At 61.0% G+C, this 22,664-nt stretch overlaps 1 protein-coding gene across 1 annotated transcript in view; it reads right to left on the bottom strand.

Annotated features, from left to right (window-relative positions):
• Positions 1-218: 218 nt before the first annotated feature.
• Positions 219-22,664, bottom strand: part of APOB (apolipoprotein B) — a 28,894-nt gene continuing 6,448 nt past the window's right edge. Inside the window, exons 10-29 of the mRNA XM_031949578.1 lie at positions 21,833-22,060; positions 21,528-21,645; positions 21,297-21,443; positions 20,319-20,530; positions 19,564-19,801; positions 19,148-19,324; positions 18,342-18,533; positions 17,982-18,149; positions 17,518-17,729; positions 17,173-17,358; positions 16,669-16,787; positions 15,977-16,187; positions 15,484-15,659; positions 15,117-15,292; positions 14,635-14,765; positions 13,391-13,773; positions 4,072-11,565; positions 3,115-3,229; positions 2,727-2,910; positions 219-2,135 (exon numbers count right to left, since the gene is read on the bottom strand). Coding sequence (XP_031805438.1) covers positions 576-2,135; positions 2,727-2,910; positions 3,115-3,229; positions 4,072-11,565; positions 13,391-13,773; positions 14,635-14,765; positions 15,117-15,292; positions 15,484-15,659; positions 15,977-16,187; positions 16,669-16,787; positions 17,173-17,358; positions 17,518-17,729; positions 17,982-18,149; positions 18,342-18,533; positions 19,148-19,324; positions 19,564-19,801; positions 20,319-20,530; positions 21,297-21,443; positions 21,528-21,645; positions 21,833-22,060 — 12,427 coding nt within the window. The 3' untranslated portion in view covers positions 219-575. The remainder of the gene's footprint in view (positions 2,136-2,726; positions 2,911-3,114; positions 3,230-4,071; positions 11,566-13,390; positions 13,774-14,634; positions 14,766-15,116; positions 15,293-15,483; positions 15,660-15,976; positions 16,188-16,668; positions 16,788-17,172; positions 17,359-17,517; positions 17,730-17,981; positions 18,150-18,341; positions 18,534-19,147; positions 19,325-19,563; positions 19,802-20,318; positions 20,531-21,296; positions 21,444-21,527; positions 21,646-21,832; positions 22,061-22,664) is intronic.

Here is a 22,664-nt window from a genome sequence, read left to right as displayed (position 1 = left end):
TGGGAGTCTGCGTTGGGTAAAGGGGATTTAGAGGGAGCCCTCCTAGTGCTTCTGTGAGGGTAGGTCACATGGAGCAGGGGCCACAGGCAGGACTCGCTGGCAAATTAATCTTTCTAGGGCCTGGGTCAGAGCATCTTGCTCTCTTGCTCAAAATGTGTCAGTGCTCCCTGCTTGTCCCTCAGAAGCGGGTGCGAGGCAGTTCATGAGAGACTCGCCGGTCAGCTTAAGAAGAAATTCATTTATTTGTATTTTCCAAATACATCAAAACAACTCAGATTATAATTTTCATTCCCCTTCCTCTCCTCACAAAGCCATGGTTCCACAAAGTTCCAATACCCTGATTATCAGCACCTGAAACCATTCCAATTCCATGTACTTTAATTCTATGCCCTTGAATGGAGAGTTCTTCCTGAGAGGGAGGCCCAGGGTCTCCCAGGGTGAGGGCACTGCAACAGCATGGGGGACTCGGGACTCGATAGGCAGGAGCCCAGTGAGCAACTCCCTCCTGGTCTCACCCCTGGAAGGTTTTCCCCCAGGATGTCAGCCTGTAGTCTGGGCTCTTTGGTGAATCAGTTCTAGGGAAAACGGTAGGGGACGTTGATCGTGAGCTGCCCCGGGCTGGTCTGAATGTAATTGTTCAGGCCACCGGCCGTTGTCCACTGCAGGCTCTGCAGAAGCTCAGCCACGTACTCGAGGAGGGCTTGGTAGCCGCGGACAAGAAGGCCGGGGAGGTTCCCGGCCTGCTCAGTGGCCCGGCGGACGGCCTCGGCGACGTGGTTGTAGGCGGCTTGCAGCCAGCGCATGAGCCGATCCCGAAGCTCGGCCGCCTTCCCCTTGGCCTCCGCGGCCCACGAGCCGATCTTTTCCCGGGCGGCCGCAAAGGCCTTGCCGATCCTCTCCTTCCCTTTTCCATCGACATCCAGGAGTAAGTCAAGGTACTTCTGGACACTCGTGTTGGTGAAACTTTCCACTTCTTTGGTCAGTCGGGAAACCAAGGCGAGCAAGCCCTCGAAGGCCTGGGATTGGAAATCCTTCAGGGCGGCAAGGATCCTTCTGGCCAAACTGACTAACTTGTCTTCGATTTCGTGGTATCTCGCCGTCCATCCCATGATATTCGGGTCCAGATATTCTTCCCGGAGAGTCTTGATGGAGTTGTGGAAATTTCCAGAAATTTTCTGGAATTGGGTCAGAACAAGTGAATGCAGGGATTTGAGACCTTCTGTCACCTCCATAAGAATCGGGGGGATGAAATCAAAAATGGCCTGAACTGCGATCTGGAATTCATCTTTGAGACAAGAAAATGTTTTCTCCTTTAAGATTTTGATATTTCTTTCGACCTCTTGGAAAACGTTGTCTGTGAATGACTGCAGAGAGATCAGAAGGTTGGAGAACGTGGCCTCCTGAAGCTCGTTGAGCTTGCACTGGATGCTCTCGGAAAAACTCTTCAGGCTCTCCCCAAAGTCTACGAGGCTCTGGATGGCCACGTCCTCGCCCAGATCCCTGACGTGGGAAACCAGTGCTTCTAGCGTTTGGTGGACCCTGGAGTAAGCCTGGGCTAGGGCCCTCCCCGCCCGGCGCAGGACCGCAGAGCACAGCTCGTCGCCGGTGTAGCTCTCGGCCTTGCCCGGGAGCTGGAACCGACTGACCTTCAGGAATTCAAGGGCCGAGTCCAGGAGGAGCCGGGTCTTCTTGCGGTATTCTTGGGTGAGCCTCAGGGCGCCCTCCAAAACCCTGTCCTTGAGAAGCTGGGGGTCCGCTTCTTCGGCCTGGTAGAGGCGCTGCACGCTGTCCCCCCACTGCCGGTAGGTGCTGGCGGCCTTGTCCACCGCCTGCCGCAGCCCCGAGTCCACCTGGTCCATCTGGCTCAGGAGCCGCCGCTGCGCTTCCTCCCCTCCCTTCAGCAGGAGCCTCCTCAGCCTGCCCGAGGCGCCGCTGATGTCCAGGCCCGTCTGCTCCCAGTGACATCGGTCCATGTAGCCGTACAGGGTCTCCGCGGCCGCGGGCAGGGCGGCTCGCACGGTCTGCGCCAGCTCGGAGGCCGTCTCCTCGTTCCAGCGGGCACTGAGCTGAAGGACTTCCGGCCTGCCCCACGACATCAAGAACTCCGCCAGGTCCAGCTTCCTTTCCGGAGAGCCCTGGAGGGAGAAAACAGGGTCACGGGGGGGGGGGGGCCTCCTGCCGACCTGATTGGCCGTCCAGCTTTCCAGGGAGGCTCTGCTCCTCTGCCAGTTTGTCTGTATTCACACGTATCTCCGGGCCCTTCCCACTTCACCATAATAGAGGGAGGGATGAGGGGCAGCTGGAGAAGGAGGGGGCAGAGAGGGAAAGGCTGTGCCCCAGCAAGGCCCCATAAGCCTCTGCAAGCCACTGGTTGCTGTGAAACCTCAGCCATTTTTCTGGCAGCCTCAGTTTCCTTATCAGTAAAATGGCTCAGATGACTTCCCCCTTTCCAGCTAGATTTCTGGCAGTTCCCCGAGCCCGTTGGGAGTGGGGCTTGGGGACCGGAGCCCTCTGGGGGGCACAGGCTCGGCCGGGGCGCCATCCAAGGAGCCCCCTCCCCCCCAGCCAGCCGCACTGGGCTTCACCAGGATGCCCGGCGACAAAAGATCAACTGCCCCAGTCTCAGAAGCAGTCCTTGGGCCCGGCCCAAAGGCCCTGGCTCTGGGGAGCCTCCCAGGGCACTGTGCCCATTCCTGAGCCAGGCGGGCCCGCCCTCTCTACCTTACCTTGGGGTGGTAGTACATCTTGCTGCGGAGAGCGTCGGGGCTTTGCTGCCTCTCCAGGCTCAGGGTGCCGATGGGCGGGGAGGAGACGGTCAGGGAGAGGCTGTTCCTGGCTTCCCGGTAGTTCATGAGGACATCGGTAAATGTGGGGCTGGTGATCTTGAGAGTCTTCACATCCTCCAGAAGTCTGAAAGAGTAATGGTCCCTCCTCAGCCACCGGTGGTGAGCCCCAGCCTGCCCGGCTGTGCTCCGCCCAGACTCAGACCGGCAGCCCCTGCCCACAGGGGCTAATTCCCCCTCTGTTCCCCCCAAAACTTCCCGGGGCTCCCTGGGACGGACGTTCTGCACGTTTACTGGTCCTTCCCTTCCCCCCACAGGAGGCCAAACTTACTCCAAGTTCTGGACCTTGGAGGTCTTCTCATACTCCACACTCAGGTCCCTGTGGGAGAAGGTGCCCTTGTCCTTCTGCACGAAGACATCCTCCGCCTTGGAATACTTAGCCTCATCTGGGGGGAGAGAGCGCCGGGAGCCGGGTCAGCACGGGAGAGCCCTGGGAGGGCCGAGCCCCGGGTGCGAATTCAGCTGGCCCAGCCCGATTTCCTATCTACCTGCCCCCCCCTTCCCCACCCCCAGCCCCTGCCTCGTTCTCGCCTCCCCGTCTCCTCAGCTAAAAGGCGCCTCTTCCCCGGACCCAATCCGTTAGGCTCTTTGCAAGCCTAAAGTGCCACGTGAGCGGCAGTGGGATCGTCATCCATCCGCTTTCTTCCGAATTTCCAACTGGTGGGAAATGAAACCGCCCCCCACCCCCACCCCCAGTTGTGGAAAAATGAAGGCGGCTTATCAAAAACAAGGCCAGGGCTGAGCCGGGAAGTGGTTTGGCCCCGTGCTCCCTGAGGAGAACCCCGCGGGCTCGCGGGCTGGGCCCTCTCTGAGGGGGCGCCTCCCCGACAGCTGTTTCTGGAGCATCTCCACCGGCCGCAGGAGCAGCAAATTCTCATCTCGTAACAACTGCCCTTTGCTTAAGGAACTAGACTGTACTGGCCGTGTGACCCTGGGCAAGTCCCGTAACCCCAACTGCCTCAGAGAAAAAAGAAAAGGAAACTAGACTGTGCTAATAAAGTTTGCTAACCCAGGATCAGGGAAATCCTCCATTGGGAGCAGTCCCGGGGAGAGCATATGAGGCACAAATCTCCATCTCCCATAAACCCGGGGAGACGTGTCTTACTACAAAACCACCCGTCCCCATAGAGCTTCTCAGCGGCCTTGGCCAAGGGCTTCCTTTGGCTGGGAGGCTGCCGCGTGCCGTGGAGGCCTCTCTGTCGGAGGAGTCGGCACCTCTTGTACTTACAGGTGAGATCGTACTCCAGGGCCTGCACCGTGCTGCTGCAGGTGGCCTCCAGGCTCAGCTCCACGCCTTCCTTCCTCTGCACGTTGATGCTCCAGGAGGTATTGTAGACCGGCGAGGCCGCCCGGAAGTCCCCGGCCAGCGCGCCGAAGTGGGGCACGAAGATCCCGGCCGGCAGCCAGAAGGTCAGAGCCGGGACCCGGACGCTCTGCTCGGCCATGGCCACGTTTGGCAGGTCAAAGTCGGCGATTTTGTTGGCCACCTCGTTGAGATCCAGGACGGCGCCGGCCAGGGAAAACTTTTTGGGCAGAGTGAATGGAGACAGGGTTACATGGAACTCGGGCACAGTCACCCCAAAGAAGGGAAGGGCGGCCCCTTCGGGGCCTGAGTACTCTGTGGAGACTTCGACCCTGGGGAATTTGACTTGGGGCAGTGATGGCAAACTGAAGGCGAACGGGGCCACGCTGGTCTTCTTGGGCACTCTGAGGGAGCTCCTCTCGGAGGATGAAGGGCCCAGCCCCAGCCTGGGGATGAGGAATTCCTCAGCCGTCTCCTGCACAGGGATGGAAAGCCAGCGGCCGGTGGGGCTTTTGGTGTAAACCAGGGCGCTGGACAGGTGCAGGTACTGCTTCTTGTCGGGCCTGGTGGTCACGTCTAGCTTCAGGATGTCCCACAGGCTGCTCTCGTAGACCGGCAGCAGGGCGTCCTTGAGGAAGGCCAGATGGCCTTCCAAAGAACCGGCCGCATTGAGCCGGATTTCAGCCGGGTCATTGGTCAGCTGCACGTTGTGACCGAGGGACACCGTCTGGACGTGGCCCTCGCCTTTCCAGGTGACCCGCTGGTTCTTGAGGCTGGCAGCCAGGGTCGCCGTCTGGTTGAGGGAGGCCTTCCTGAAGAGAGAGCTGGGCTGGCTGGCCTGAAGCTGAATCACACCGGAGGCCGTCCAGGGAGCCAGCTCCAACGTCACCTTGGTCTTCTGCTCCCCGTTTGTCGAGAACTCCCTCCTCAGCTGGAAATGGTTCTTCCCACTGTGTTCCCAGACCATATAGACGTGCCCAAGAGACGCCTCCCCCGCAAAGTTGTCCTTCGCCTCCACGTTCCAGACGCCGTCCACTTTGGAGGCGCCCTCGAGCTTCACGGAAGAGCGCGTGCCCTTGGTGTCGAAGTAGGAGTTAGCTTCACCGGCGATGGCCCCGGAATACTTCTGGGAAAGGAGGGAGCCGCTGACGCTGCCTTTGCCGGCCGTCTCGACCGACAGGTAGGGAGTCGGGCTTTCTGATGTGAAGCTCTCTAAGGTGAGCTTGTGCTCCACGGCCCCCTTGGTGCTGCTGTGGAGCCGGGCGGAGGTGAAGTTGTACTTGAGGTGGATGGAGGAGGAGACGGTGGGCTTGGGCTTCATGTTCCCGGTGAGCTCCTGCCGGAAATTTGCTCTCAGGATGGGGAACTGGACTTTGGCCGTGGTGGTCACGGAGGCCTCCATGTTTCTCTTGGTCAGGCTGAGGGTGCTGTCGTGATTACCCTCCACGAACTTGCTGTTCAGGGACAGAGCCGTGGCTAGTTTCAAGCCCCTTTTCCTGGTCAGGCTGGTCGTGCCGTCTAACTTGTACTGCAGAGCGTCGATGACGGAGAAGGAGGATGACTTGAAGTGAGCCACGAGGTCCGACTGACTGTGCAGCCCCACGTTTGTGCTCAGCGTGATGACGCTCGACTTGAAGGAAAAGTCGTAGGTGAGGTTGCCCACGGCCGGGATGGGGATGTAGTCTGGCGGACGTACGATCGTGACCCTGGGGAAGGAGAGATCTCGGAAGCTCTCGGGCACGTGAAGGACCGGAAACTCGAGGGATGGCAGGACAAAGGTATAAGACGGCATGGAGAAGCCGATTCCGGGGACGGTGAAGCTGGGGGTGCTCACCTCCCAGGGAGTCACGAAGCCAAAGGCCGGCAGCTCGGCGGTGAACTGATCCACTTCGATGTTGAGCACCGGGAGCACCGGGATGTAGTAGGCCGGGATCTCCAAGGTCCGGGGGAGCTTGTCGAGGGAGGATTTCACGTTGTGCCGGTCGAGCCTGACCTTTGCTGTGTTATAGGACTTTGTTAGGAAATCCAACGTTTTCCACTTGATGTTCTCAAAGTGCCGATGGAAAATGTGGATCTTTGAACCAAAGACGTCATAAACGGCTCCAAGGGGGAAGGGAATGAGGTGACTGTTCTTTTTGTACTGGGCGTTGACGCTCAAGTCAAAGGATTGCTTGGTGGTCTTGAGGAAGTTCTTCAAGCCAGTCCTCTCCCACAGGGAGAAGTCTCTCAGTGGGGGCATCCTGACCTTGGTGTAAGGCAGAGTCATTTCGGGAATTGTAAGAGGGATGTTTAAGAAGTCCAGGTTGGCTTCCCCATTAATGCTCACATGAGCTTCCAGGCTGTTCTCATCATTTCCTGCCGAGAAATTCTGGCTGTACCGGTACTGGTTGAACCTGGCACCTGCCTGCCAGCTGACCTGCTGGAAGTCACAGCTCAGAGCCAGAGCGTAGTTGTTGTGGAAGTCGATCTTTCCGGTCAGCTTCAGCGGAAAGCTCACCTTCATGTTCCCTTCGTTGCTCATCTCGGTGTTGATCTCAAATGGCTGCACCAAAAACAGCAGAGAGTTCTTCAAAGTCCCAGTAGCTCTCCCAGTTAAGGAAGCCTCGTGGGTCCCCTCGAGCCGACCCTTCATCTCCCCTATCGTCCCTGTGCCTCGAACAGTTAACACGCTCCGACCCACGTGCTGGGACTCAACTTCAGACTGGATTTCAAGTTTGGCAAAATTGAGGAAACTAGATTCAGAGGTGAGTTTTTGGTTCACTTTTACATGTTTGCTGTTGATCTTATTGGACGCGTCCAGGAAAGCGATCGGTCCTTCCAAGGTGAACTTGAGGAGGGACTCGTGTGTCCCCTCGTCCGAGAAGTCAGGGAACGCGCATTTCCACGTGCCCCTCCCAGCGGAAGTCACCGTTACGTGCCCCGCATCCAGCAGCGTCCCCAGGTCATGGCGCAGCTCCATCTGGCTTGAGAAGTCCACCTGAGGAAGGTTCAGCTTGTGAGAATACTTTGTATTACTGTCGAAGGTCACTTGCTTCTGGAGCTTGAGAGAGAGACTGTTGTCCAGCTCCACCGTGTTCTTGCTCGTGTAGATGCCGACCAGCGTGCTCGCTTTGCCGAGGATGGAGGTCTGCAAAAACAGCGTCTCGCCGTTGTGCTCTGCCTTCAGGTACTTGTTGGTTAACTTCAGGGATTCCTTCAAAATCAGCCTTTCCAGTTCAGGGGCCGAGAGGAGCGCATCAGCTTGGAGAGTGAAATCCAGGAAGTCCACTGCGGATTGTCCTTCAGCAACCAGGGAGGCCACGATCTCGGGGTTCCTCTCTGAGGTAGTCGTGTTCTCAATGTTCCCACTGGCATCCAGGGTGAAAAAGGGAGCGGTGATTTTTAAAGCAGCAGACATCTTGCCAAAGGCTGGGACCGCGAGTGTATGGGGGATACGGGGGAGTTGAAATTCTGGGATCTGAATATCAGGAAGCTGAAATTCATTTAGGCTGAGCTTTGGAATCACGATTTCTGGGATGGTCACCTCCGGGAGATGGAAATCTGGCAGGGTGAGTGCTGCCAGAAGCGTGTCCTTCACCTTCAGGTTCTGCAGAGAGACTTCTGGCAGAGGCCATCTGAATTCACTGGACATCATCTGGTCTATGGTCCTGATGAGCTTGAGCTTGATTTCCACGAGGTCGATGGTAAAGGATGGAACCACAAAGATGTTGAGAATGGAAAATTCTGGGGTGGTAAACTGGGATGGGACCTTGATTTCTTTCAATTTCTTCATGTTGATCTGAACAGAAGGGATGTGCAAGTCCGTCAGGGGAACAACAAAGTCGGGAGTCTGAAAGGTGGCTTCTTGCAGGGCTCGGAGACTGACCTCGAAGGCGGGCAGGGTGCCCAGGGCCGTCTTGATCTCAGGGACAGTGAAGCCATGCTCTACCAGGCTTTTCACGCTCTCCGCCCAGTCCTGGACGCGGTACTGCTCAGCAAAGTCGGTGAGCTCTTTGGAAATCAGCATCCACCAGTCCACGAGATAGGTGACAAGGGTGCTGTAAACCTGACTGAGGCTTTGTAGGCGCTGCTGGATTTCCTTCTGAAGGTCCAACGTGTAGAGTCGGTCTCGTGTGTCTTCCAGGATCTCCTGGAACCTCCCTCTGATGTCAGCCACAGAAGCGGAGTTCATGGCTTCCCAGAACCAGTCGGCGATCACCGAGAGCTGGGTGTCTTGGATCTTCTCCAGGTAGTCGGAGAGCGTGGCTCTGACCTCTGAAGCGTACGACTTGGCGGCCTCGATTTTCTGAGGAAGCTCCAGAGCCCGGATTTCCTCATTGATTTTCTGGATCAGCTCATGGATCGCCTTGTTGGCTTCATCCACAAACTGGTTGTAATCAAAAGCCCGCAACTTCTTTATCAAGAGGTCGAGGAATTTGTTCGCTTCGTCGATCAGCTGCTTAAATCTAACCGTCTGGGCTTTCCTGACGGCTTTGTCGACGAGAGTGCGCATTTTCTCAAAGTGGGCTTTAATTTCCAGCTTTTTCAGGGAGTTGGTCAGTTTCTGAGTGGTTTCTCTCAGCTTGTATTGGTTTGCCAATTGGATTAATTTATCCATTAGGACCTGCACCCGTTTGTGGACCTCATACTTATAAGTGAGCTCATGGACTTTAGCTAGAAAAGCATTGATCTTCTCAGTCACTTCATAATCTTCCAAAAGATTCCCGACAACGTCTCTGAGATGTTCAATAACACCATTTAATTCTCGGATTGGCAACAAAGATCTCAAGAACTCTATATACGCTCTGATGTCAATGGCCTCGACTTGCTTTTTCAGCCAATCAGCGCCGTGCTGGAAATCAATGTTCTGAATCTGCCGGTTCAGGTGTTGTAGTTTCTCAAGAATTTCAGCTCGAATCCGGCTCATGGCATGGACTTTATTTACACTGATTTTTTCAACAAATTCATAGATAGCTTGAATTGCACTCATCACATAAGAACGAATTTGATAATTGTCCTCAAAAACCTTTAATTCTTTAATTTTTTCATTGATTAGTTCTTTAAGAGATTCTTTTAATTTATGTAAGTCATAATTATCTTTTATATACTGATCAAATTGTATCAAATAAGTCTGTAATTGGGATGTGATTTCATTGAGTCTGATTTTGGCATTATCTAATAAAATTTGCAGATCATCGATTGTTATCTTATAATTTTCCATAAAAGTGATTAGTTTCTCTTTTGCATTTATAACTTGTCCTTCAAAATTAAAATTATTGAGTTGCTCATTAACCAGTTGCGGGAGTTTGTCTAAGGCTGCTCGGTACCGCTTCACGTAGTGGTCAATATTGATGCTTTTCAAAGACTGCTGGAGGTTCTGGAGGGCGGCTAGAACGGCCCCTCGGATCTTCTCAAAAAAAGCCGGCAGGGTCTCCAAGAAAGGAAGGTTGATCACGTGAACGTCCAAGTTCTTGTCATACTTGATGCTACCTGTGAGACTGAATTCCTGAGGCTTGCCAACTTGAGTCCTCAAGTCAAATGCGTCGATGACGTTGATGGGCTCGTGGGACAGGTATGGCACTTCAAGGGGCGAGTCAATCACAGCGAGGTCGGTGACAGCCTTAGCCCTGAGCTCCATGCCCACGCTGTCCTTGGAATTGTAGGTCTGGAGGTCGTGGCTGTACTCGTTTTGGTTGGCCAGGGCCTTGAGCTTCCAGGTGTTGGACTGCTCAGCTGGAGTGAACAGGGTGCTGACTTTGTGCTCCAGGGTGGTCTCGATGCTCCTTTTTGAGCGGAGCTGGTGGCCCGAAGACGCTTTGTAATCGTGGGAGAAAACGAGGGCCAGAGGCTCCGCTTTCAGCAAGAGTTTGCTGTAGAGCTGGCCCGTGTGCTCCCCCGCCCAGATCAAGCGCCCGTTGCCCGTGGTCTGGGCATCCATGGCCAGCTTGAACGGCTCCATCACGGTGTGGAAGACGTTGTTGAAGCGCAGAGACTCCGAGTTGAAGGCGGTGTTGACGTCGACGGCGGACGCCAGCCCGGCAAGGTTGGCGCTGACCCGATGGGTCAGCTCCGCGCCCCCCACCCTGCCCAGGGTGTCTGTTTTGTAGCTGGCGGACAAGTCGGCATAAGTCAGGGTGTAGATGTGCTTGATCTCCTCGCCTCCGTAGGTGCCCTTCATGTTGCCCCCCAGGCTCAGTTTCAGCGGCTCCAGCTTCAGCTTCCCCGCGTTGGCGAGATCCAGGATGTTGTACTTGAGGTTGTTGTTCAAGGTGGCCGAGAGAGAGTAGGGCTGGAGCTGGACGTTGAAGTTGTGTTGGTAAAATTTGTTGGGGCTCAGCACGTTCTCCATCTTGGAGGTGAAGTCCAGGGCCCAGCCGGCAACGACCAGGCTGCTGACGTGATTCAGCTTGGACTCCTTGTAGGAGCCCATCATGTCATTCGCCAGTGTCAGCCCCTCCTTGTTAAGCCTGAAGTTGAAGATGCTTTTGCCGTCCACCCCCAGCACCGTGGTCTGGTACACACTCCCCAGGGCCACCTCCGTGAGGGCCACCTTCCCGTCCAGACTGTACTTTGCGCTGTGCTCCTGGTAACGTGCGTTAGTTGCCAGCTTCAGGGATGCTCCCAGGGGCCCCAGAGCGGCGTTCAGCTCGTTCTCGAGCATCAGCGGGAGGGCCTTGAGGTTGCTGGTGGCGCTGGTCGACACGCCGTCCGGCCCGATCCTCAGCGTCGCCTTGTGGGCCGCGCTGCTGCTCTGGCCGGTGCCCAGGAGGTCGGCGTTCAGCTCTAGGCCGCGGGAATTGAGGGAGCCCGAGAGCAGGGTGAAGACCTTCACGGCCTGGAAGTCCACCTGGTGCTCGGAGCGGAGCAGGGCGTTCTGCCGCGTCAGGGTCAGGTCCAGCTTGTGGGTGGCCGCCAAGCCGGAGAGCTTCCCGCTGGTGTCCGATTTCAGGGTCAACTGGCTGTTTTCGTACGTCAAGGAAGCGGTGTTTCTTACGGCGCCGTCTTGTAGGTCGGAGGTTGAGGTGATGGAGAGACTCCCGTCCCTGTAGCTGCCCGTCACCTGGTTGGAGGCCTGGAGGAGGGAGGAATCCACTCTCAGATGGGACTCCCCCCCGACGTGACCTGTGTTGGGGTCCCTCTGGTAAGACAAGGCACACGTGCTCTTAGCGTGGAAGGAAGCCGCCGTCAGCTCACCGGCTGCTTGCATTTCTTTGACGTACAAATGAACCTTCTTCTTTGAATCGAGGTGGACCGAAAAGGACGCCTGGGGCCCCAAGGCGCTGGAAGCATTGAAGGTGAGGAAACCTTTGGAAGCTGGATTATGCCCGATTTTTTTTACAAGGTTGAACTTGATGTTTGAATCCAGAAATTTGTGGTGCAGAGATTCGTCCCAAGAATAGGTAAATGTGTTCCTGTGGTCATAAGTGCTTTCCCCGAATCCTAAGGTAAAAAAGAAATGCTCCGGGTTAAAATAAGTACCATTACACCTAGGTAGCCCAGTGGATAGAGCACTGGGGCCCAGAGGAAGGAAGGCCTGAGTTCAATTACAACTGCAGACACTTGTTAGCTGGGTCACCCCGGTCCAGCCACTTAACCCTGCTTGCCTCAGTTTCCTCATCTGTAAAATGAACCATCAAAAGAAAGGGCAAAGCTCTCCAGCACTTTTGCTGAGAAAATCCCCAGTGGAGGCACAAAGAGCCGGATGCGACTGAACGACAGCCACAAATGATCCTCTCCCACCAAAATCTTTGTTGAAGCTTCCCAGTAAGTCGCTACTGTCCTATTTATCCAAAGACCAGTCTGTGGGCTGCTCCACACTTACCTGCACAGATAGAATGATTAAAACCTGTCCGGGCTCCACACCCCCACACTGTCATAAAGCTTAGGCAGGGAGTGAGGCTTCTGCCATTGCTCCCCAAGACCCCACCCATCCGCTTCCCAGCATGGTCACTGAGCTGTGGATGAATGAATGGAAAGATGGGTGGGTGAAGGAAGGACTAGATGAATAAATGGATATATGTGTATATATGGATGAGTGAATGAATGGAAGGATGGATAGAAGGACATAGTAATGAGTGGATGGAGGGATGGAAGGAAGGATGGAGGAACTATAAGTGAGTGGATGAAGGATGGATGAGGAACAGACTATATGTATGTTTGTATGTAAGGCAGGAGGGATGGGCCACGTGAACGAGGGTGTGTTTGCTCAGCACCAAGGGAAGCACAGATAATGCTGAAGGAGGAGGCAACATGGGGGGATTGCTGCTGCAGGGGAGCGGGAGATGTCTGTGGACTGAGTGCCTATGTTCATTTCTGAGGTTCAGGGACGAAGGAGCCTCCCTCGCCTGTTCCTGGGGGACGAGCTAATTTGGCCGCACTTGGCAGAGCCCCCCCCCCCTCCCCCCAGGGTCTGTTCCCTGCCGGTGCAGGAAGACGCAGGGTCTGCCTCGACGTGCATTGTGGCCACGTTTAGGTGACCCCTTCGCGGGATGTGAGGGCTCATGGGAAGATGGGAGAACCTGGCAGAGGGGCTGAGGACGGGCAGGGTGTGTTCGATAAAAATCAGTGAGTGGGGGAGGCGCTGCCTTCCTGAAATGGCTCTACTTTTCACACCTCTGAAGGGATGGCAGTGCAGGGAGCGCCGGCCCGGGAGTCGGGAACGCTCATCTCCCCGAGTTCAAACCCGGTCTCAGACACTTCCTGGCCGTGGGACCCCCGGCCAGTCCCGCCACCCTGTCTGACTCAGTTTCCTCATCTGTAAAACGAGCTGGAGAAGGAGGTGGCCAACCCCTCCCGTCTCTCTGCCGAGAAAACCCCAAAGGGGCTCAGGGGGAGCCGGAGTGACTGGCAGCGACAAAACAGCCATTTTATGAGCAAACCCAACCCCACCGAAGGTGACTTTGTTTTGAATCCAACAAGAACCTTAGGTTTGTAGGAGCCAGGGGGGGCACGGGCCCCTCAGCCTCCTGTTTTCTGGAGAGTTTGTCTCTGTGCAACTATGCAGCACCACAGTGTGCCTAGAGTGGCAAAGCCAGCAGAGGCCCTTGGCCCCGCCCCCGCCAGCCTCCCCTTGCCGGCCTCCGCCTCCCCTCTCCCACAACAAGGGGAGGTTCTCTTCTGGGAGCGGCTTCCCTGCGGACCCTTCTCCCCTCTGGGAGGCGCACCCCCGGCTCTGGCCCAGCGCCGCTCCCCCCAGGCAGAGACCCTCCCAGCGCCCGACTCTGCAGCTGCTTCCCCGCGTCTCGGGCGGGACCGGGCCACTCACCTTGCGCACTGAAGGAGAGGAGCTCGAGGGCCGAGTCGCCTTTGAGGTGGTAGCGGCCCTGGAAGCTGACGTGCTCGGCCTTGGGGGCCGTGGTGTTCCCCAGGGACCAGGAGGCCGACCAGTTGTAGAGGTTGCTGTGGACGTTGGTGGAGAAGTCGAGGACGCCCAGCAGGGGCACCCGGAGTGGGTAGGACTTGGGGATGCTCAGCGGCGGCACCTGGAACTCCCTGGAGGGCACCCGGAGCCCGATGGCCTGCAGGTCCAGGGCTGGCGTCCGGATCACCTGGCCCTGCTGCAACTGCTCCAGGGATGTCCCGCCGAAAAGCAGGGGGATCTCCACGTCCACGTGGTCCTTGTTCAGCGTGTACCTGATCCGGCCGTCGCTGTAAGTAAGTGGGGGAGAGGAAGCGCGTGATGGGCTGCAGAGGAGAGGCTGGGAACCATGGGGGGCTCCAGGCCTGTGTCCCCAGCCAGCTGACCAACAGGCCGGCTAGCCAGCTCCCCAGCTAATGGGATAGCTCACTGGCTAACGGGATAGCTCCCTGGCTAATGGGATAGCTCACGGGCTAACGGGATAGCTCCCCGGCTAACAGGACAGCTCCCCAGCTAATGGGATAGCTCCCCGGCTAACAGGATAGCTCCCCAGCTAACGGGATAGCTCACTGGCTACCGGGATAGCTCACTGGCTAACGGGATAGTTCCCTGGCTAACAGGATAGCTCACTGGCTAACTGGCTAACAGGCTAACTGACTGCCTGGCCGGCTAGCCAGCTCCCTAGCTAACGGGATAGCTCCCTAGCTAACGGGATAGCTCACTGGCTAATGGGATAGCTCACTGGCTAACTGGCTAACAGGCTAACTGATTGCCTGGCCAACTAGCCAGCTCCCTGGCTAACGGGATGGCTCACTGGCTAACTGGCTAATTGACCGACAGGCTGGCTCGCCAGCTGCCTAGCTGATTGGATAGCTCACTAGCTAGCTAACTGGCCGACAGATAACTAACTAGCTGGCTGGATAACTAACTGGCTAAGTGTTAATGTGCCTTAGCTGGGCTCTGAACTTTTTGGAGCCTCACTTTCCTTGTCTGTTGAATGGGGAGAACAGGCTGTGCCCCAGCTCATGCAGGGGCCACCTTTCTGTTCCCTCTCAACCCGCCAATGCCAGCCCACCCAGGTACCCAGAAGCCCCTCGCCCCGGGTGTCCCCCATCCCACAGCTCTGCAGACAGGCTCCCTTCCTCCTTTACCTTTTCAGGAACAGGGTGTCGGGGACCTGGAGCTCGGGCATCTCCCACTCCTGGAGGCCCTGGAGCTTTCTCTGCAGGGTCTCCCCATAAGGGAGGCTCTGGGACGCCTTCTGAAACCATGTGTTGGTAGCCTGGAGGAGGGGGAAGGGCAGTTTCAGGCCAGTGAGGCTGGATTTGCAGGGGGGGCTATGGGAGGGGTATCTGGGGAGACCGAGGGCCCTTGGGACGGCTTGGGAGGCGGGGACTGTTGTATCCTTGGAGGCAGCCAGGTCCCAGGCCCATGGGGGCGGGTGAATAAATGCCCCAAGTCCAACCCCCCCTTCCCCCCCAGACATCCCTGGGAAGGGCTTGACTGGAGGCAGCCCCAGGGAGGATGGGCCCAAGGGGAGGTCCCTCAGCCCACCCTCCCCCAGGAAGCCCTGACCACCACAGCTGGCCTGTCTGCTCCCAGGAGGGGGGTAGGGGCAGCTCGCCTCGCTCACCGCTATTAACTTGGTGCCCATGTGGCGGACGGTCATGTCCGTGTGAGCGACCTTGTGGTCCAGCCAGTCCTGGGCGCGCCGGCGCAGGCTCCCCCCGAAAGCGGAGGCCTCCGAGAGCAACTTCTGGGTCTTTGTGTTCGTGCCCGTCTTCCACTCCAATTCGAGCTTTTTGTCATCTGGAAAGGCAAACGCTGTGAGCTGGCGGTGCCCGGGGAGACCCTGGTGCCCTTGCTGCTGCCTGGGGAGAACTCAGTGCCCTTGCTGCCCCCCGGGGGGAGCCCAGCCCCTGGTGGTGCCCAGGGGGAGCCTGGTGCCCTTGCCACTGCCCGGGGGAGCCCACCGCCCTTGCCCCCTTCCCCGCCCCTACCGTGCTGCCAGGCCACTTTCTGGGAGACAGTGGCGCCGTGGGCGGAGGCCGAGCTCTGCATCTGCAGCAGGAGCCTCTCGGGGGAGCGCTGCACCAGGACCTCGCTCTGGGCCTCGGCCTGCAGCAGGGGCACCGAGAGCACCGCGCCGATCACGCCCTGCTCCTTCCGGTCACACCTGTGGGGAACCGAAGCGGGCACGGTCAGTGCGGTCACCGGCAGCCAGGGCCCGCCTGGAGGGACTGCCCGGGCAAGGCCGGGGCCGGAGGCTGGACCCCTGAGCCAGAAGGGCCGCCAGGGCTCAGGACGGAGCTGCAGAGAAGGGGGGGTCATGGCCGCCATGTGGGGGGGCCCACCATGCACCAGGCGCGGGGCTTCCATAACCACACTGGGGGGGGGTTACAGGTGGGGAAACTGAGGCAGGCAGAGCTCGGGTGCCCCGCCCAGGGGTGGGTGTCCGAGGGGGCCGACCCATCCCCCTGAGCCCCAGGTTACCTGATGTGGCCGGTGAGAGTCATTGCCGAGCTCTTCCTGTCCTGGACGTCCAGGGCCAGGCTGTAGAACACGCCCTCCTCGTCCGACTGGTCCTGGAACGTCAGGCTGGCCCCGAGGTCCACGCCCAAGTCCGGCACCTGCAGCTCGCCCGTCAGAGCCGCACGGCTTCGGTGGTAGCGGAAGGTCAAGGCGGCCTCACTGGGCAGCGGCTCTGAAAGGGCGTCCTCCTGAGCGCCGGGATCGGGCCGGCCGAGCCCGAGGGAGCCCCCCCGCCCCGACACTGGCCTCCCCCCCGTCCCCGGACACTGGCCTCCCCCTGCCCTGGGAAGCTGGGGCCTCCCTCTCCCCCCAACGGCCTCCCCCCTACCCTGGACACCGGCCTCCCCCTGCCCCAGGACACTGGGGCCTCCCTCCCCTCCCCACCATGGCCTCCCCCCACCTCAGGATGCTGGGGCCTCCCCCTCCGCCTCCCCCTTCTCTCTGGGCTCCCAGGGCTTCTTCCCCCCTCCGGGCTGGCCCGGCCTCTCTCTGGGGGCCCTGGAGGCGGGAGCCCCTGCAGCGCCCCCCTGTGCTCCAGCGCTCCCACCCTCGCACGCCCAGGCCCAGGGGCCCCCACCCCAGGGAACTTCCACGCCCCCCAGTGCCCCCCACAGACCACCCTGGGCACCCGCACACTGTGGGGGGGGGCTCACCTGCCTGCACAGCAAACCTCAGCTGGTCCACGGCGTCCGGGCCCTGGCCCTGCAGCTCGTAGGTGACGCCCGCCGTGTATTCCTCCACCTCCCCCGTGGGCCGGAGCTCCAGCTCAAACCTGAGGGAGCAGGACAGGGGCTCACCGCCTGCCGCTGACCCTGCGGTCCCCCCCACCCTCTCCCTGGAGCGATACCCAGAGTCAGCAGGGAGAAGTGGGGGGCACAGGTCCCCCCCGGGCCCCACAAGACGCTGGGACTCCCTGTGGGACTGGAGCTCTCCCAGGAAGGGGCCAAGGACAAAGGCTGGGCCCTCACTCTGACTCCCAGCCCTGGGGGCTTCCCGGTGCCTCCTTGGGGGCCGGGCCTGGCTGAGAGTCCCGCTCCCTCCTTTCCTGGGGGAGAAGGGAAGGGCCCCCCTGTGGCTCATCCTTGTGGGCCCGGGGATGGAGGCCGGGCCTCCCACAAGGGCAGGGGGCGACTCTGAGGACCCGGGGGGGGCCACACCTGGTGTCCCCGGTGAGCGGGTAGTAGGGCGCGGCCTCGATGGAGCTGGCATTGGAGTAAACCAGGCTGGCGCAGCCGCTGAGCCCCCTGAGGAGGGGCCTGCACTTGGACCACGACTGCCTGTTCTCGATCAGTGGCGGGATCACCTTGGAGTACGTGGTGGTGGAGACCAGGTGGAGGCTGTTACTGCAAGGGGAGAGGGGGGGTCAGCACGGCCTCTCCCAGGCCCCCACTGCCCCTCCCCCAGGACTCATGCCCCTCCCCCCCAGGCAGGACTTGGTCCCCAGGCCCCCAGGTCTCAGCCCCCCCCCAGCACTCAGGCCCCGGGGCTCCCCAAGGGCCTACCTGGCTCTGAAGAGCTTGACGGGGCCCTTGGGAGCGGGGACCGAGAGCTTGAGCCGGCCCCTGGTCAGCGCCAGGCGAGCCTCCAGGCCGGACTCATGGAAGAGGTTGGAGTTCATCTGGACGCCGCTCCAGGCAAAGTCCGGGATGGTGACCCCCACATGGGTCACAAACTCCACGGCCACGGAGGGTTTGGCCACCAGCTCCGCCTGCATCTGGGAGGAGGAGAAAGGGGGGACTCAGGCCCGAGCTTCAGCGGCCTCCCTGGAGGCCAAAGGCAGGGGGGCACCTCTGGGACCCCGTGAAGCCTTTACTGAAAGAGAAACCGAGGCCCATCGGGCCCGGCCTGCCCCAGGCTGCCCTCGGGGGCTCCCGGCCTCCCCCCACTGTGAGCCTCCCGCCTCCTCCACAGCCTCAGCGTCCCCCTCCTCGGGGGGCTCCCCCTTTCTCTCGCCCCCGGGACTCACGTTCGCCACCTGTAGCTTCATCCCGGCCCTGAGCCCGGGGGTGACCAGGCCAGACGTGGACAGCTGGAGGGGCAGCCCCGCTCCGGTGGGGAGCTCCACAGAGCTTTCCATGAAGATGTAGTGGACAAAGAGGTCGTTCTTGGAGCCTTTGGCCAGGGCCGCCGCCACCTGGGGGCGCCCCGAGAAGCCGCGTGAGTGAGGGGCACAGCGAGCCCCCTCCCGCCCCCGGGGCCCGATGTGAGGCCCTTCCAGCCCCTGGATGAGGGAGCCGGCTCCTGGCGGGCCTGGACACCCTGAGGACCCGAGGAACCCCCCCCCCACACACACACTGGGGACCCAGGTCAGAGCCTGGACACTCACCATCTGAGGGAGGCCGCGCAAGGCCTTGGCCATGCCAATGAGCCTCGCGCCCAAGACCTTGAGCTCCTCCAGCCTGATGTAGCCCAACTCCTCGCCCAGGAGGTGCAGGTAGGCCTCGGCCTGAGGGGCTTCCGCTGACCCCAAGTCCTTGAGGAGCTTCTGGAAGTTGAGCATGAGCCCGTTCACCATGTCCTGCAAGCCGAGGAGAGAGAGGGCAGAGGCTGACCATGGCCGGCCATGCACTGGGCAATGGTGGGATCGTCCACCGGGCAACAACAGGCCCGTCCACCGGGCAATGACGAGACCCCATTGTCCTCTCAAGGCAGAGCTAGACAGAGCTGGGCTGGGGGCCGGGGGACCCCTGGAGGTAGAGCCGCAGAAGGAGCTCAGGGGAAAGGGGAGCGGGCTTCAGGACACCCCAGCCGTCCTGGGGAGCAGGAGCAGGAACCGGCGGGAATGGGTGGGGGCCAAGGGTGGCCGGCACTCCGGCCTGGGAGGCCATGGGTTGGGTGAGCCACAGGGAAGATTCCCACTTCCCCTTGGTGTAGATAGATGGCCCCCCAGCAGAGGCCCAGGATGACCTGTGTCACAACCCCCAGCCCCCCCCCCCCCCCCGGGGTCGCCCACACTGGAACATCCTGGCTGACCCAGGGCCTTCCCAAAGCCAGAAGGCTGCTTTTCCCAGCAGCCTCCAGGCTGCGGGCCCTAACCCCCAATGGAAAGTTTCCCAGCAGGGAAGAGGGTCAGCAATGGGAAGACCCAGGTGAGATTCTGGGGAGCGATGCGGCAGGCTGGGGCCCGAGTACCTGGTCCCTTTTCTCTTCCCTGGAGTAGCCGAAGTGGTCCTCTAAGACCTTGGACACCGAGGAGGGCACTCGCCCGTCCACCCAGTACAAGGCTTTGGTGGCGCTGTCCGGGAAGAAGCCCTGCTTCCCAAAGAGGGCCTCCAGGGTGGGCCCGTAGGCCTTCCCCTCCAGCCCCACCTGAGGAGAAGGAGCCATGGTCAGGGGCCCTCTCCTGGGAAAGAGCCCCCCGAGCCCGGTGGCGGGAGCCCCCCACCCGGCCAGCTGACTCCCTGGCACAGGGAGGTGCCCCGACCTCACCCCACCTCCCAAGCTGTTTGAGGCAAATCCCAGGGGGCGGCAGGAGGCAGAGGGGGCTTCTGGGCCGGCCCCCGCTCCTCGCCCCCAGATCCTTGGGCCAGGGGAGTCTCAGGACTAACCTCAAAGAGGTCTGTGGGCTGGAAGCCAAAGATGGAGAGGGTGGTCTTCAGCATGGCCTCCTTGGGGAGGTAGTTGTGGGGGTCCAACAGCAGGTTCCCCTCCACCTTGGTGGAGAAGGGGCTGAGGGAGGGGATGGACACGGCCTTGGAGAGCTGGTAGTTCTGGGAAAACCTCCGGAAGTCCGTGGCCTCGGGCAGCCGGGAGCCCTGGAGAGCCGCTTCCACTTGGCTTCGGAGGCTGGAGGAGAACAGAGGGGGTTCATCAGGACGCCCCAAAGCGCCCGGCTCCCGGCCAGGCCCAGGTGGTGGCGCAGCTGCCCCCGAGCTCTGGCACCCCCTGCTCCAGGCCCCCACACCCCTGCCTCCGGCCAGCACCCTGGGGGCTCCGCGAGAGCTGGGGGGGCTGCCTGCCTGCAGCCTCCCTCCCCACGAAGTGAGCTTCCTCAGGCTCAGGGGTGACCTGTCTCCCCCTACTCAGTAACCGCCGGTGGCTCCTGATGCCTCCGGGCAGACAGAATGTGGCTGGGCGCTTTTCCTGGCCGCGCCTCCCCACCTTCCCTCCCCATCGCCCCCACCGCACTGGGTCACTGACCCCCCACCCCGGGGTGGCCCCTGGGGGGCTGCCTCTTTCCCGCCTCCTGCCGCCCCCTGGGGAAGGACCCGGACCCTCCCTGCCCAGGGTCTGGCCTGAGGCCCCGCCCCCCGGCCGTGGAGGGGATGGAGGGGCGGGTGGGCCGGGGCGGGGCCTCCCTTACTCTTGCAAGCTGAGATCCTGGGAGACCAGCACGTTGGCCAGGTGGGAGGCTACGAAGCTCCGCACTTGCTCGTTCTTCTCGGCCTGCAGCGCGCCCAGCACCTGCGCCAGCCCCTCGCGGCCCGGCCGCCGCATCAGCAGCAGGTAGGCCGCCAGCCGCTTGTCCTCGGGGGAGGCGCCGTCCAGGAAGGCCCGCAGCAGGACGCCCCGCACCTGCAGCCAGAGAGCAGACGCTGGGGCCGCTGCCGCTGCTTCCCCGGCCCGGGCGCAGCCTCCCACGGCCCCGACTCCCCTCCGCCGAAGGGCCCGCTACGCTGGCCACGGGAGCTCCCGGGCCGGAGGCAGCTGCCCCAAGGCCAGAGAAGGGATCCGGCCGCAGAGCCCTCTGTGCTCCCTGGTTCTCCCAGCCCGGGAGGGACGCAGAGACAGGGGAGGAAACCGAGGCGGTCAGAGGCCAAGGGACGTGGCAGGAACCCACGCAGCTGGGCTAGAACTCAGGTCCGGTCCCAGGCCCAGTGCTGCCTCACCCAAGTCCCGCCCGGCCCTCCCAGGGGGCCCCACTCCGCAGCCCCTCCCAGGCCGCCCCCCTCCACAGCCCCTCCCAGGCCGACCCCCTCCGCAGCCCCTCCTGGGCCCAAGTTCCCCGCGGGAAACGCCTGGCTGCACTGAAAGGCCAGGATGGCGAGTGGGGGGGGGGGGGGTCTGTGCTGGTCCTGGAACATCTCTTCTGACCATCAGAACCCTTGCCTGTATTTAAAGTTCTCTGCCTTGCTACAATGGAAGGGAGAGTCAGGGGCTTCTGGGGCATGGTGGGCACTCTGGGGGGCATGGTGGGTGCTCTAGGGGGCATGGTGGGCACCCGTCCAGTCTGGCCCACTGGCGGCCGCCCTCACTGTGCAGAGGAAGCCCTTGATGGCGCAGAAAGGCCTCCTGAGGGGGGGTGGGAGGCTCGGGGCAGCCGCCACCACTGGGCTCTCACCTCCTCGGTCAGCTCCATCTTGCGCAGGGCCTGGATGGCGGCTTTCTGCACGGGGAGGGAGGCCGCCGGACTCTCGATGCATTTCAGGACCGAGGCCTTCAGCCGGGGGCTCCCCTCCTCCAGGGCTGCCCCCATGTTGCCAATGACCTGCCAGGAGAAGGAAAGGCCCCCATTAGAGGAAGGCAGGGGAAACTGAGGCGGGGGGGGGCTGTTGGGGGAGCGGCTCCGTACCCTGAGGGTCAGGTAGGTGGCTTCCTTGTCGTCGGCGCACTCGTCGCCCAGCCGGGAGATCAGGAAATTGGCCACCGCCTTCAGCTCCTCTGACTCCGCCACGGTCTGGGGCTGGAATCTGGGGGCAGAGAGCAGAGGTACTGGGGACCCCGGCAGGGCCACCGAGCCTCCCGGCCCGCGGCGCTTTGCCAGCCAGGGGCCCTCAGGGGCGCCCCTCGGGAAGAGGCTCTCTCTCCCAGGGCCCCGGGCAGGGTCGCGGGTGGGCGTCTCTCCCCCTGGCGCCTCCCGGCAGTGGGGGCACTCACTTGTTCACCACGTGGCTCAGGGCGTAGAGGGTGACGCGGTTCGGCCGTTCCTGGGCCACCTCGAAGATTTCCCGCAGCCTCTGGGCAGAGGGCCGGGGAACCAGCGCCATGACGTAGGCGGCGACGTCCATCAGCAGGGGGTCGGCTTTCTCAGTTTTCAGCCAGCGCAGGATGTGGGCGTAGCACTGGGGCTGCCCGCACTGCACCAGGGCCTGCAGGGCGAGGGGGCTGCGGGCACAGAGGGCACAGGTTCGGGCTCAGCCGTTCCCTTTTGGTCCCTCCGCTGCTTAGTCTCCTGGGGCTCCCGGGCTTCTGCCCACGGCCGGCCCTGGGATGGTCCTCCCCCTCTGCCCTCTATAGCCCAGCTGGGATGGCCACCAGCCCGGGCCGCCCGCCCACTCCCCCACCAGGGAGGACCTGCCCTGTCCTGCAGGAGCCTGGCATGCTAGGAGACTGGGAGCCCCCCCCAGGGCGGGAGCTTCACCAGAGCTGAGCTCTGCTGGTTCCTCAGTGTCCCCCAAGCCCTGGCCCAGGTCCTGCTCGATCCCCGGCTCCTTGGCTGGCTGGCACCTCCTTCCTGTCTCTGGGCCTTGTGCTCTCCACCCTCCTCCTCCTCCTCCTCCCCAGGGGGTGCTCCCTATTTCTCATTGGCCAAATCCTTCCCTCCCTTCCTGGCCCTGCTCAAATTCTGCTTCCTCTAGGGAATTTTCCCTGGTCCCCAATACAGTGATCACCCCCATACCCAAACCTTGGCCCCCCAATATGTGGTCACCGCATCCCCAAGCCTTCCCTGACCTCCCAATGCAGTGATCCAGGGCCAGGCCCAGGGCCC

The sequence above is a fragment of the Sarcophilus harrisii genome, chromosome 2 (assembly GCF_902635505.1).
Source record: "Sarcophilus harrisii chromosome 2, mSarHar1.11, whole genome shotgun sequence".
Lineage (NCBI taxonomy): Eukaryota > Metazoa > Chordata > Mammalia > Dasyuromorphia > Dasyuridae > Sarcophilus > Sarcophilus harrisii.
Note: the sequence above shows the minus strand (reverse complement) of the source record. Positions and strands in the feature narration are given on the sequence as shown.